The sequence below is a fragment of the Platalea leucorodia genome (assembly GCF_965183815.1).
Source record: "Platalea leucorodia genome assembly, chromosome: 1".
NCBI classification, from domain to species: Eukaryota; Metazoa; Chordata; class Aves; order Pelecaniformes; family Threskiornithidae; genus Platalea; species Platalea leucorodia.
Genome location: NC_138823.1, coordinates 54,091,819 through 54,105,268, shown reverse-complemented (window position 1 = coordinate 54,105,268; position 13,450 = coordinate 54,091,819). Strand labels below are relative to the sequence as shown.

The window sequence follows — 13,450 nt, the reverse complement described above, 5'->3', positions numbered from 1 at the left end:
CTCATGAGTCCTTCTCTCATATGAGTTAGTTTCAGTGAATGACACCCATGTGAAACCAGTACGAGAGTCAGGTGTTGGTGGTGCAGGGCCCTCCTGTCGTTTCCCTTGTGAGACAGATGATGGTCCCATGCCATGGGATGCTGTCAGGGCCGTGCTGCTTCAGAGCGCTTCCCACCTCCCAGATGGGAGCTGCATCTTTCCCTGAATCAGTTTTAAGGAGTGATGCAAATATAACCTGAGAGACTGACAAGCTTTAAAAGAGGCCAGCACCACGGGTTCAGAGATACCTAGCCTGGAGGTCTGCTTGTCTAGAAGCCGCAATTCACCGGAACTGGGACAAGTGGGCATGTCCTCTTAATGCATGGGCTCATGTTTAGGAGGCAAAGCATGTTTCTGCATGTGCTCAAGGCAGTAAAATCCAGACAGCCCCTCCTGTTGAGGGCTATGAACCTAACCAAGACAAACGAGAGAACTCAGATTTTTTTAAAAGAATTTGAATGCCCAGCTCCCCATAAAATTAATGGGAGTTGCATATCCAAATTGACGAGACAGCTTTGAATTCTCAGCCAGTGCAAACAGCATGCATTGGAAAACCTAGAGAAGCAAACAACTTAGATTTGATTTAATAGTAATAACATATTTGAATCGCTTCAAATCTGTTATTACTATTTTTGCTGCTTCACTTCCTGTGGACATGGTAGTAGCTAGTCTTTAGGATGGAATCTGAATTACTGATCTCTCAATAAAACTAATGTAAATGAGGCAGAGTATACCCAGGATGTGCTGGAGCAGTCTGGCTGTAATTATTGACACTGATGCTCACCAGCAACGCTGTCAGAGAAATGAAAACAGTTTGAGGCTTTCCTGTTTCTTGGCACCCATTTTGACCTGGTATCACCAGGAATCCTAAGCATTTCAAAACTGGAAGTGAATATGAAGTATTCTGGATTTCTCTTTCTCTCTTAACACTCTCCCCCCCCCAATTTAATTTTTAGAAACTAATTTAATCTTGAAGCACATCAAATGAATCTAGTTAAAATGTTCTTTGACCCTCTAGTATATTTGAAGTTATCAGTTTAAAGATAAAAAGAAAATTAGTAGCTTATTTGACTAATATCTTTCGCCTCATCCAGGGCAATTAACTGCTTAGCTAGGAAGCTGAGAAATTGATATTTTTTGTGGAAGAAGATGTATCAAAGTGTGTTTAATTGTAAATGCCAAAGCATACCAGAGCATCAGAAAACATTCCAACTAGGCAAACATCATTTGTGACAAAAGTCAGGGCTTTTGTAGGTACAGCCCTATATAGTTTGGGTTTGCCCAAGCAGAAATAAACCTATGCTAAGAAGACAACATGAACATTTGAGGGTGTGTGCATTACCCTTCAGAGATCCGGGTTTTAAATTTGTATCTCTTCTGTGGCTCAGGTCATAGAGTAAGATGCATAACCTTGCTGCAAGCTTTGAGGAGAGCTAGATCTTGAACAGGGAAAGACTGTCATGTCAGTTCTGCCCCGTTGGCCCACAGCTTTAGTAGGATTTTGACTTCAAAAGTTTCAAACTATGGTGGCATACCATAGCACCTTGGAAATCATTTAGTAACTGCAGATGTACTCTGTGCCTCATCACGAGCAAATCCCATTTATACTCCAGCAAAACGAAAGGGTAACATTGTTGTGTATTTGTCAGCGATACCCAGATTAGGTTCACAGACCGAGTGAAGACTGGTGTCACTGGGGAGCAGATCTGGTTGCAGATCAATGAGCCAACTCCACAGGACAAAGGCAAATACACAATGGAACTCTTTGATGGTAAAACAGGACACAAAAAGACAGTGGATCTTTCTGGACAAGGTAGGCCATTCCCTCTGCTAAACATCATCTGTATGTGGGCATTACACTGTAGCAGAGCAGGAGCATCTACAGCTGGATCTTGCTACAGACCTGTTACCCTTTGGGTTGCAGGGTCTGTGTGTGTCCCCAGCCGCCTGGCAGTGTTTGCGGGGACAGCGCAATTTGTTTTTCCCAACTTGTGCCCTCTGGTCATAAATTACGAATGGCTTTTTCCTATTCCAAATACCAGCTTACAGTTTGCCTGCTGAGACGTCAGCCTAGTTTCTGAGCTATCTTACAAAACCCCTTGTGTTGCTGGCATTGATTGGCAGTTTTAAATACAACTTGTAGCACTGAATGCCTTCTGTATCTCTCCCTTCCAAGTAATATTTGGAGGAGGAAGTGAGGGACAAGTTCATTCTGTTACTTTCCTACTGCATTTCTTTGATGGATATAACAGAGCTCCTTATTCTTCAGAGATGTCAAGACTGGTCTCTTTCATCAGCATGATGAAGGAATGTTAGGGGAACAACTAAAATTATTTGGATTGACTGTTGGAAGCTTTTACTCTGAGAGACCTCTCAGATCCTAGGGAACAGATTAACTCCTTCCGAATTGCTGAGTTTCCATCCCCTGCCATTCCCATCCCTGAAGCTTCACTTTGGGTCTGCAAGCTCTGTGTAAGGGCAATGACCTTATAATCATCTCCACATTGTTCCTTCTGTATGCTATCCCCACTTTCTGAGAAAAGAGATTTCTTCTTCCCTCTCAAAGCGGAGAGGTTGACCTCCCACATGATGGTAGCTTAGCCTGAATTTATGAAGGAGACAGCAGTTTGCTGTCTGGTTTGTTCATGGCCATCAGTGTGATGCTTCAGAGATGTGAAAAGCACTCAGATAACACAGATCTCTTGTATGCCATAAGCCAGTGGTCTCCAAACTGGGGTGTGCGCGAGGTGATCTGCTAGGGTGCGGGAAGAAAATATGAGAACTTCAGTAGTACATCTATATAATTTATAAATAAATAAATATACATATATTGGGGGTGCATGCCCAAAAAATTTTTACCTATAGGGGTGCACAATCAAAAAACTTTGGGAGACCACTGCTGTGGCCACCATCCTTTAGGTGGTGTATTGTGGGTTTCTTCCTTTGTTTTGTGAGATAATTTCAGCCTATTGTTCTCCCGCTCTCTCTTTGTCTTAAAGCCTGGCTTTTAGAAGAAAAAAAAGTGTGTTTGTGCATTCATATGTATATGTAACAGCTGCCATCTACAAGATGGCCTTTATTAGTTGAACCATTCAGCATTTTAGGGCTTAATACAATATGCATGCACCCATACATTAATATTTCTTTAATGATGTCTACATTTTTAATTTAGTTCTACATTCTAAATTTAAACTTGTGATAATTTATCTCTGAACCTACTTTTAAAATCAACTTTTCTCTTTACAAAGCATTTGATGAAGCCTTTGCTGAGTTCCAGAGATTAAAGTAAGTATTATGCCATGTAAATACAGTAATGGCAGCCATAAAGTAATAAGAGTATTTGTTTGTTTTGTGCTGGAGCTAAATATATCCTGTGAAACAAATCCTAGTCCTACAGAAGTCTGTAGGAGTTTTGCATGTGACTTCTTTGGTGCAATTCTTATATAACAGTTAGGTAGTGAAGAATAAGCAGTATTGCCAAATGATGAGAGAGATTTTTTGTAACAGATCAAAGGCAGTTAAAAAGATAAACTATTTTTCAATCACTCTAAGTAAACCTTAACTGAAATTGGACTTTCTTTTTGTTTCTTTCAACCCCAGGCAAGCTGCGATTGCAGAGAAAAGTAAGTGGGCCTTCTTTGACAATAGTTGCAATAAACTGTTTACGAAGGTTTTCTTCCTCTCCAGGAAGATTGTGTGTTGGAAGAAAGAGGGCATGTGTATACGTGTATGTGCATGTGCTCATCCTAAGATGAATTTGTCCTTACACCAAGGGGAAGCAAGGAGGTTACCTTTTAGTGCTTTAACACTGGTGCACATTGCAGCTAATACCACTATAGTTATGGGTTATGTTGGTTTTTCCAGTCTAAGCTCCTGTTCTCATTACCAGTTAGCCTTCTCTAAAAATTATCTTTATTGCTGAGATCTCTCATGCACGTTCTCTGCACAAAAGTCACTTTGTTTTCAAAGATGGAGGAAATGACTTGGCTAGTTTTGAACTCTCTAAAGTGTCAAGTGGCTCTGCGTTGCACACAGAGGTGGGTAAGGAAGCAACAGTAGCTTTTGCATTGCTTAAAGACCAGTCCCTGAATTTCCTGATACTTTTGCATGTGTGTCAGTTCCAACATAGCAACTAAAACAAAACCATGTAATAATTATTTCAGGAATAAGTCATTAGAATTCAACTTGAATTATTAAGCTCAATATTCTCCGTATTTACAGAAAAATGCATGGAAAAAATGTAACAAACACATCAAAAAGTTCTCTCACTGCGGATGACTTTCAGACCTGAATAAAACCAAGGGCAGAACTGTCATTCGAAAAGTTATTGGAGAAAAATGTGTAGAGAGATCTGAGCTAACTCCTTCTGGACATACACTCCAAATAGAGCAGGGTTTGGAAATGTACAGTGATCCCTACAAGTCCCAGCTGAGATGGCACAAAGGGATCAGTAATAGCCCTGCCCTGGGCATTTCATTTCTAACCCTGGACCATTCATAAGGGCCTGGCATGTCAACTGACATAACACAGTCCCGTTCCTGGTCTCATAAGTTGTTATCTCTGTGCTCCAGAGCACATCTTTTACAGAATCCATTAGAGGGGAACATTCTGTATAGTCATTTCCTTCTTTTGTCAGGCTCCACCAAGACTTATAACGAACAAAATCCATAGTCCAAAATAAGTGCACCAAAGCCTGCATGTGATCAGCTTATTTGTATTTATGTAAGATTCCTATGGGACTTTGAGCTTAAAACTAGACCACATCTTGATCGCATTTACACGCAGATACGTACAAAGCAGTGGAATTTCAGTGCTGTCACTGAGACTGTCTTTGTATTTAGATCAAACCCTAACCTCCACCACTTCATTAGCTGTCATTCATTTCCTTTTGGAAACGCAACATTTTTAATTTAATTTAATTTAATTTAATTTATGACACTAAAAATTTAGAGCGCCAGATCTCAAAAATTCAGATTTTTTTTGTGCACTCAGAAGTAACACTGAATTGATGGCAAAATCTGCAGGACACAGCACATGTACTTTAATTCCCCTCTGTGAGTGATTGACACCAGCTATTAACACATCTTTAGCTGCGAATTCAACGTTTTTTAAAGTCCAAATGGTGTGCTAAGAATGCCGAATAGTTCTCTGCTAGTGCAGATATCAGAGACAAGTTGTACATAAATAATGTGAAAGAACTAGAGGGGAAACAGAATCTGGGACACAGTTGATTTTGAGACACTAAAGAAAATTGCGCTTATTTATTTCCAGATCGTGCACGGGTACTTGGAGGTTTGCCTGATGTTGTCACCATCCAGGAGGGCAAGGTACAGTAAATTAACTGAAGCTTTACACAACAGCCCAACAGCTTGAATGCCTTTCAATGATGGGAAAATATTCACCTTTTTTTTTTTAAAGTTTCCATCTTTAACATCTGCTACATTATTTATTCATCCCCTGCCTTCTGTACATAATGCAACAGTCTTGCACAGATGGGTTTATGTATTCAGGGCAGTGTCTTTTCTTAAGCATTAGATAAAAGTGAGATGACAATATGTGAGCTGAGACTAAAACTCCTTATATAACCAGCTCTTTAAAAAGTCATGCACAGGTTTCACAGTTAGATTTTTTTTGTAACAGGCTATCAGGGAAGTTTAATTCCTTATTTACAAGACAGCTAGTCATTCTATGTCTTATGCAGTTAACTTCCTTGCAATGTGGCAAGACAGACACCCCTGTCAAGGCTGGCTTTTAACCGGTGTAAAACTAGTAAACCATTCTAACTCAATTCTCTCCCAGACAAAAGGAGATAGTTTTCTCTATTTCAGATGGGAAGAAAGTCAAAAGAAGTCACTGGTGTTACACTGGATTATATTAGCAGAGCTTAGCTGAAAGATTATTGTAAAGCAATCCCAGAGGAACACAGCTACATCGATGCTTGAGCACAGAACAGATGACCTGGAAAGTCCGTTCTCAATCTCGCAACCTTTTCCCAGCACGTTACTTCTACAAGTTGCTGCGTAATAGTACTGAGACCAAGAAGTGTCTGCTCTCCACTTCCCACTGGTCTGCCACTAGCCAGTTCCTCTTCACAGTGCGGGTGAACATTGAAATAGGGCACGTGAATGTCTTTGGAAACCTGTAACATGACAACTACAGTAAGGCAGCTTCCTGATATTTCTGGCTTTATCTGGCAGTAGGTCAGCTGGGTTAAAAGTATTTGATTATAAGCTGAGCAGAAGTGCTAAGGATCTAAAATCTTGGTCTGAATCGCTTAACAATGTGAGATATAGCGTAGTCAACAGATAGCAGACTGCAGCGCTTCTGGGAAAATGAAGAATGCTGGCATTACAAAATGAGATAACATTTGATTAAACCTTTCATTAAAGGATTTAGCAGTTTGGGAAATGCTGTAGAAGTAAGAAGCACTCATACAGGCATTATAACTGTAGGTAGAAGACATAAAGAAACAGAATGAATTTGCAGATTCTCTGTTAACAGTGCTTGTGCTTGGAGATGAGATTCTGCCAAGAGAGTTGATAGGAAGTTGAGTATGAGCTCACTAAAGCAAAACGTGTAGAGTTTATAAAAAGGGAGTTTGTAGAAGATGAGTTGCAAAATCTTATCCAGACACACATTGACCTTGACAGCAAGGACATTTGTGGTGTTTGAATAAGTGACTGAAAAACTCCCAGAACTCGAGACAAATATCCTTGACCTTATGTTTCTGGATTCAGTAGATGATCGCTTTGAGAACCGGAATAGGACAGAGAGTGCGGTGCTTGTTTGGGTGGTGTTGGCTCATCTGTCTATTGTTTGCATATATGCTGGAGAGAGGGGAATGCAGTTCTCTGTTGTGTAATTCATGCAGATTGCGCAATCATCCAGGATTTTGAAAACCAGTAAATGAGGTAGCAGAGGACTGGCAATTGCAAGCTTTGATTTTGAATACAAGCACAGCCATAACTGGAGAGTTATATGAACAGATTGGTATCCCTAGATTGAACTTCCAAGCATATGCATGTCTTAAACTTAACACCGTGACTGTGATGCTATTTATTAGCTTTTTACATGTGAGCTGAAGGATATGTGTGAGAACAAGTGAACCCATGTTTACCCAGTGTTAATCAAACAGCGTTCCAGATGGCCTAAGAGGCTTCCACTGATAGACAGAAATGCTCTTCAGCAGTGTGATATAATTGGAAAAGGCTAAGTGTCAGTTCATATTAGGGAGGAATTTGACCTGACAGATAATACTAGCATAAGTTTTATGTACAGCCAGACAAATTAACCTAAGTGGCTGTTTTAATGAAGGCCTGTAAGCGAGTAAGGGGTTTTATTTTTAAAAGGAGAGGCTTAGGATTCTGACAGACAGGCACTTTCAGACCTAGAAGCAACGTGTTGTATCATTGTGCCCACCAACTCCCTATTCTACCCTTCTGCCAGGTGCCCTCACAGGTAGGCTTGAAGAAGGGAGCAGTTTCTTCTGACTGAGCTGCTTCAATTCACTCACTGGCATCTTAGCCCAAACCTCCCATGAATGTGAGCTTTTGCTAATATGCAAGAGGAATGGCAGTACTTTAAATACAATGACATGTTTCCCTCTGCCACCTTTACTGCCTTACTCATGATAATCTGCAGTGAAAGGCAGAAAAGGCAGTGGGGGACACAAAGGGTCTGGACTTGCAGAAAGCAGCTGCTGGTTGCTCCAAGTGCACACACCTCAGTGCCCCAGGTCCAGACTTGTTATGGGAACTTCTGTGTGGAGCTCTGAAATACTGAGATCCAGCTGAAAGAGATGGGGTTTACTCACCCAGTGTTTTTCAGATATATCAGATTTCCTGATAGATCTAATTCACTCACCACAACATCTAGACAGGTTTCCAGTCCTTTTCCCCACCTCCCTGTCCCAGACAATCATCAGAGCCAGACAACTACTGGAAAAGGGGGATTGTCTTGAAGGGGAAAGGTACCTCTTCCCCCCCAGCAGTACAGGACACACTTTTTTTTACCAGGATAAGGATTTCAGGTTGAATACATCATTATAATCAGGGAGTTCAGTGAGTAATAAAGACATACATAAGCAAAGACAATTTCTTGCCCAAAGAAGAGAAAGTCTGAAGCAGATGGGTGCAGTCACAGTGGGCAATCACTTCTCCTTGGCTAAGTCTCCATAATTATGCAATTACCTTCAAGAAAACCAAAGATCTCACCATCTACATAGTGAATGATAAGATGCATCTCTGCACTTTAGTAGCTGGAAAATGAATAGTAAGAGTTGGGAACATCAAGAGGAGCACCGATGTCAAACAGGAGCTAGTGATGCAAGGTTAAACAAAATGCAGCTATTTTAATGAATGATGTAGAAAAAGAAGAGAGACATCACTGCTGCTTGAATTTTTTTGAATTAAGGAGTACTGACACTACTTCAAAGACCCAAGGTTTGAATGATGCCACTAACAGAGCTGTCTGAACATGGACATCAGCTGATTAGCATCTTGGAGTGGCAGCTGGGGCCACTCGGTGGTGATCTCTTGCTTGCTAGAGAATTGGAAGACAATAAAGAAATACCGAGCACCGGAAGGGACCCATATGCAATGCCTGGCCAAGGCTGAGGTTGAGGGCATGTTTGTATTGAGAGCGATAAAGAAGAGGGGGAAATGTAAAACCTCTTGTTTTCCCCTTGGTTTTCAAAAAGATGGACTGATATGGCAATCAAAACCACATTCACATTCACACCAGTGGGCTACGGGAGAAGGCAGTCAACAGCCCCACGCAGTCAGCAGCTGTAGGTGCTGCAGGAAATCAGATAGAGGCCACTTCCACCATGCCCTAACCACCTCTCACTTGGAATCTGCCTTTCCTTTGGTACCAAGAATTATGTGTTGTTGATGGAGGAAAGGCTTCTCCCTCCCTTTTGTTCTCATTTTGGTCGCTAGGTGATGTGGGATTTATTTGATTTTTATTTTGTTGTCAGAGGTACAAAAATCTTTCATTTGTATAGAGGTATCCATTTTTTCTATCTGCTCATTTCAAGACCCTTCTGGGTGTCTCTCTTCTGTCCCATCTTCCACCATCACACTACTAGATGAGAAGAAGAGAGGTGAAGGGAAGATGGCCTGTTAAATAAATTTACACAGTAGATTTTTATCATGACAGCCTATAGTGCCAACAATGCGAATGCTCTTCAGTTGTCTCTATTTTTGACATATTTTTGTCAAGAGCCTTTAAAAAAATGTGAGAGAAACTTGATTCCAGTCAAGTGGAAGCTTGTCCATTCCTTATGTATCACTTAGCTCACTCCTAATGAACCACTGAAGACCATTTTCTCTGCAGTAAAAATTCTTCAATTTCTATTTTAAAAATAAATCTACTTTGAATAACTTTTAAAGTTTGGACCAATGTACTATTTAATGCTTAGACATAAATGAGTTCCTTCCTAAATAAAGGTCCACAGAAAGGCCTATGTACCACTGAAGTTTCATGTGAAAATTTTTCACGTTTGACTCTCTATGTGATGTTCATTTTTGCAAATTCTTTTGAGAAGATTCCCATGGCACTGTGACCAGAGGAGGGGATCATTTATATGTATCAGTATCTCCCAAACAGGAATTTCTCAGCTGACAACAAGAAAAGGAGGCCTGAACATTGTGTGCACAATAGACTTGCCAGCCTTACAGAACGTATCCAACTGCCAGGGATCTCTCCTACAACTGAGACTCTGACAATGAAGAGACCTCCTTCAGTCTGATGGGACTGAATTCAGCCTTAGGAACATTACTAACATCAAAGGGAAATACTTATACAAACACCAAAGAAAGGGTAAAGCCTGTATTGATTTCAGTTAAAAACAGTTAATGCACAGTTTATGCATTATGCACAGGAGTGCATAAACGAACACAAGTCTCTTGGAAGAGCTGTCAGGGCATAGTTTAAAAAGATCCTAAAGTAAACAAAATATTCCAGGCACACTTTGTTCTTAGTTATTTAAAAAGGCAGGCACACTTTCTTTACTTCTGTGGTAAATATATAGCGAGCTTAATGTGAACAAATCCATCTGACGGTTCCTCAAACTCTCATTTCGGGTCTAACACACAAATGCAGATAATATCTAATTTTATATTAAACAATATGCATGGAGAAAGCTCTACTAATGATTATGAGAGTAGAGAAGAAGGTCCATAAAATATTGAAAGGTTTTAATGGAGTTTTTGAATTAACTCTGTTTCTTCTTTTCCTTTATGATACAGAAGACTCTGGCAAAAATTATTGATCACTGATGATGATATGCATCCATTTACTAAAAGCAGGAAGCTAAATGGGAACATTTGGAGAGTCAGCCAGCAAATATTTACTGACTCTTCCTTATAATCCTTTTGTACTTTTTCTATAGGCACTTAATCTTTCTTGCACTGTCTGGGGAGATCCTACTCCAGAGGTCTCATGGCTGAAGAATGAAAAACCATTTGTATCAGATGCTAATTGCAGCCTGAAATTTGAAGCTGGAAAAAATGTCAGCTTTACCATTTCTACCGTGTCCACACTCGACTCCGGGAAATATAGCATTGTGGTGAAGAACAAGTACGGCACGGAGACCAGCGATGTCACTGTAAGTGTGTTCATCCCTGAGGAAGAGAGGCAGTCTGAGCAAGAGAAAAAGAAAGAAGATAACAAAAAGAAACCATGAATTTAAGACTAGGAAACAGAAGTATGGGGGAGATTTGGGATGATAGGCTGACATAATCTGTGTGTGTAAATGGCTTTCTGCTTTAGCAGGCAGCCTTGGATTTTTCCATTGACTTCACTTTTGCTTCTAATACACTTAACTGTGCCAGGGAAAACAGGGCCTTTCCTAAATATTTTCTTACTGCTAACCTCACGGAACCTAGTTGTAGCATCTTCAGTCAGGCCAAATGCATGCTGGCTGTAAACACAGGTCCGCCATTTGACCCTCTTCCGGGAGCATTTGGCCATACAACAAAAATGGAAAGGGTGAGGAACCATTTCAGTGGAGGCAACTGATGAGGTAGATGGAAAGATAAAAAAGTGATGGCGGCATTTTTGGGCAGCAGTTTAGATTTGTTCCAACTTCGGTAAAGTAGCATAGATGAAATGTGTTAAGAGAATTAAATCATGGAGAAATTAGTGCTGTTTTTTGTCTACATTAAGGCCCCTTTGTATTGCTGTGTTAATTTAGAGAGGCCTTAATATGGGTGTCACTTACATCCATAAATATTGTTTAACCTGCCCAATTGGGGTAAAAGTACTGTAACATAAATGAAAATCAGGCGTAGGAGGCCAGAATACTAATGTGTGTGTGTGTCTGCAAAAATGTATGAACTCTCCTCCGTGTTCACAAATAAACTGAATTCACTTCTTTCCTTCCACCACAAGCTTGTTTCACTGTGTCTTGTTTTACTAGTCACGGCTCTGGCAGTTGTGCACAGTATCTTAGCGTCTTAACGCTTTCACCACTGTAATTACCTCTAGCTTTCCTTTAGGTCTCTATTAATCTCCACTTTACTGGTCACGACAAAACCCACAATGGCATCTCTTCACGCCTTTCTGTCCAGACCTTCACTACTTCATATCTCAACTCAACAAGGTACTTTTGCAAATTCAGGCACAGGAGGGGTGCCATGCGATTCAATGGACTTGCTCATGAATTTTTATTTAAGGGTTTTAGGTAAGTATTTTTTTAAACTGAGACCTCAGTTCATTTCATCCAAACTTAACACTGGAGATCAGAAATAACATGTTTTGTCAAGATCTTTCAAAGCTACAAAAAGCATCTTCACTGGAACACAGAAAAAAATGTGGGGGCTTTTCAGATAAAAATGTTTCAGCCAAAAAATATTTGTCCAGATCTTTGAACAGGCTAATATAGATTAAAAACTCCATGTCAGCTATTTTACAACATTGCCACTGATTATTATTAGCTGAGGAAGACCAATAGAATGTACATGTATGTCCATCCTGCTGGACATATATATGTGATACAATAGATATATACATATATATGATCAGCAGCAGTTATCAGCCCAATTGCTAACTGGGACAGCAATGTGCCATATTAACAATTCTTTTCATTACTAGTCTCACAACAGCACAATTCTTCACATCAAAATCTAAAGGACTAACATCTATATTTTCAGTATAAGCATGGTCTGTGTGCACCTTTCACATACTTTCTCCTGTCGTCTTTAGCTACTGTGACTGCAGAAATAGTGCTGTTTCCCAGGCACTCGTCTTGCTGCAGTATTGGCATTTCTGTGAGGATGCCACTAGTAAGTGCTGTACAGTTAATGCTCACTTAAACCCTTGCCATCTGAGGTTTGCTGTCAGCTAACATTAAAGGCGAAGTGGAAGCATGAGGGAGTTCTTCATGGCTCAGGTAATGATAGATTCAACACAGTTATCAATGGTGAAAGTGCTGATTTTTGCAAATTTATAATAGTTTTTTTTTATCAGTTTCTATAAAGGGCTAATGATTATGATCTTAATCATTAAAAAAATCCAGATTTAGATCAGATTTCTGACCTACCAAAACATGTTAACATGTGCTTAACTTTATGCATGAATAGTACCACCGGTTTCAAGGAACATGTTAAGTTTATCTGGTATAAATCTTTTTTCTTCTAGAATAGATTTCACATCACAGGGATTTTTAACATGAAATTATGTAAACCTAATGTGTTTTCAGCATTTCACATAAACAGTGTTATGTGTTCACATAGCCTTATCTCCTAAAATAGTTAAAACTCAAGTATCAAACTTTATGTTGTTGCTGCAATTTTAAGGTTTAAGTATGTAATTATGCACATTAATGAATCAATATCTGTTATAAAAAAAGTTCAGACTATTTAGTCACAACAGCTGTGTATCGGACAAAGTAAAACAGCTTAATTTTAAAATTTAAAAATACAATCGTGAGAATATCTGTAATTTGAGATAGAGCAAGCTTCCTGAGTTTAAAGAACTAATGTCAAATGATTTGATAATTTTGCTTACTATGACATGAAGCCAATTCAAGGTCACTCCATCTTGGTCCCAGGACATACACCTTAAAAGCAAGTGTCGTATCTCTCTTCCATCCTCCAGAGCGCAAACAAGCATATGACTTGCTCTTCGCAATACCTGATAACTGATGTTTATTACTTAGCAGTAGCATATTTTTAATAATGATTGCATTTTGCCAGCAGTTTATTCCTACTACTTTATCTTCAAAAATCTGTCCTCCTGCGAGGGAATACAAGTGGGCCATCTCACAGGTAACAGGCTGGATTCCACTTCTCTCTGCTGCAGAAGATGTATGTGTCCCTGAAAGTTAGAGTAATAGCTGCTTCTAAACGTATTGCTGCCAGGGACTCAGTGACGGTGGTTTCAAACAGAATTTTTGATGCATCTACGT

General features: G+C 39.8%; 2 protein-coding genes across 2 annotated transcripts in view; one reads left to right on the top strand and one right to left on the bottom strand.

Annotated features, from left to right (window-relative positions):
* MYOM1 (myomesin 1) overlaps positions 1 to 11,418 on the top strand; it is a gene marked incomplete at its 5' end in the record, with an annotated part of 70,324 nt that extends 58,906 nt beyond the window's left edge. Inside the window, 5 exons of the mRNA XM_082330012.1 lie at positions 1,689 to 1,852; positions 3,288 to 3,324; positions 3,640 to 3,662; positions 5,311 to 5,366; positions 10,433 to 11,418. Of these exons, the coding sequence (XP_082186138.1) occupies positions 1,689 to 1,852; positions 3,288 to 3,324; positions 3,640 to 3,662; positions 5,311 to 5,366; positions 10,433 to 10,726 (574 nt within the window). The 3' untranslated portion in view covers positions 10,727 to 11,418. The remainder of the gene's footprint in view (positions 1 to 1,688; positions 1,853 to 3,287; positions 3,325 to 3,639; positions 3,663 to 5,310; positions 5,367 to 10,432) is intronic.
* Positions 1 to 13,450, bottom strand: part of LOC309588909 (myosin regulatory light chain 2, smooth muscle minor isoform) — a 206,085-nt gene that overhangs the window by 95,230 nt on the left and 97,405 nt on the right. The gene's annotated exons all lie outside the window — the stretch shown is intronic.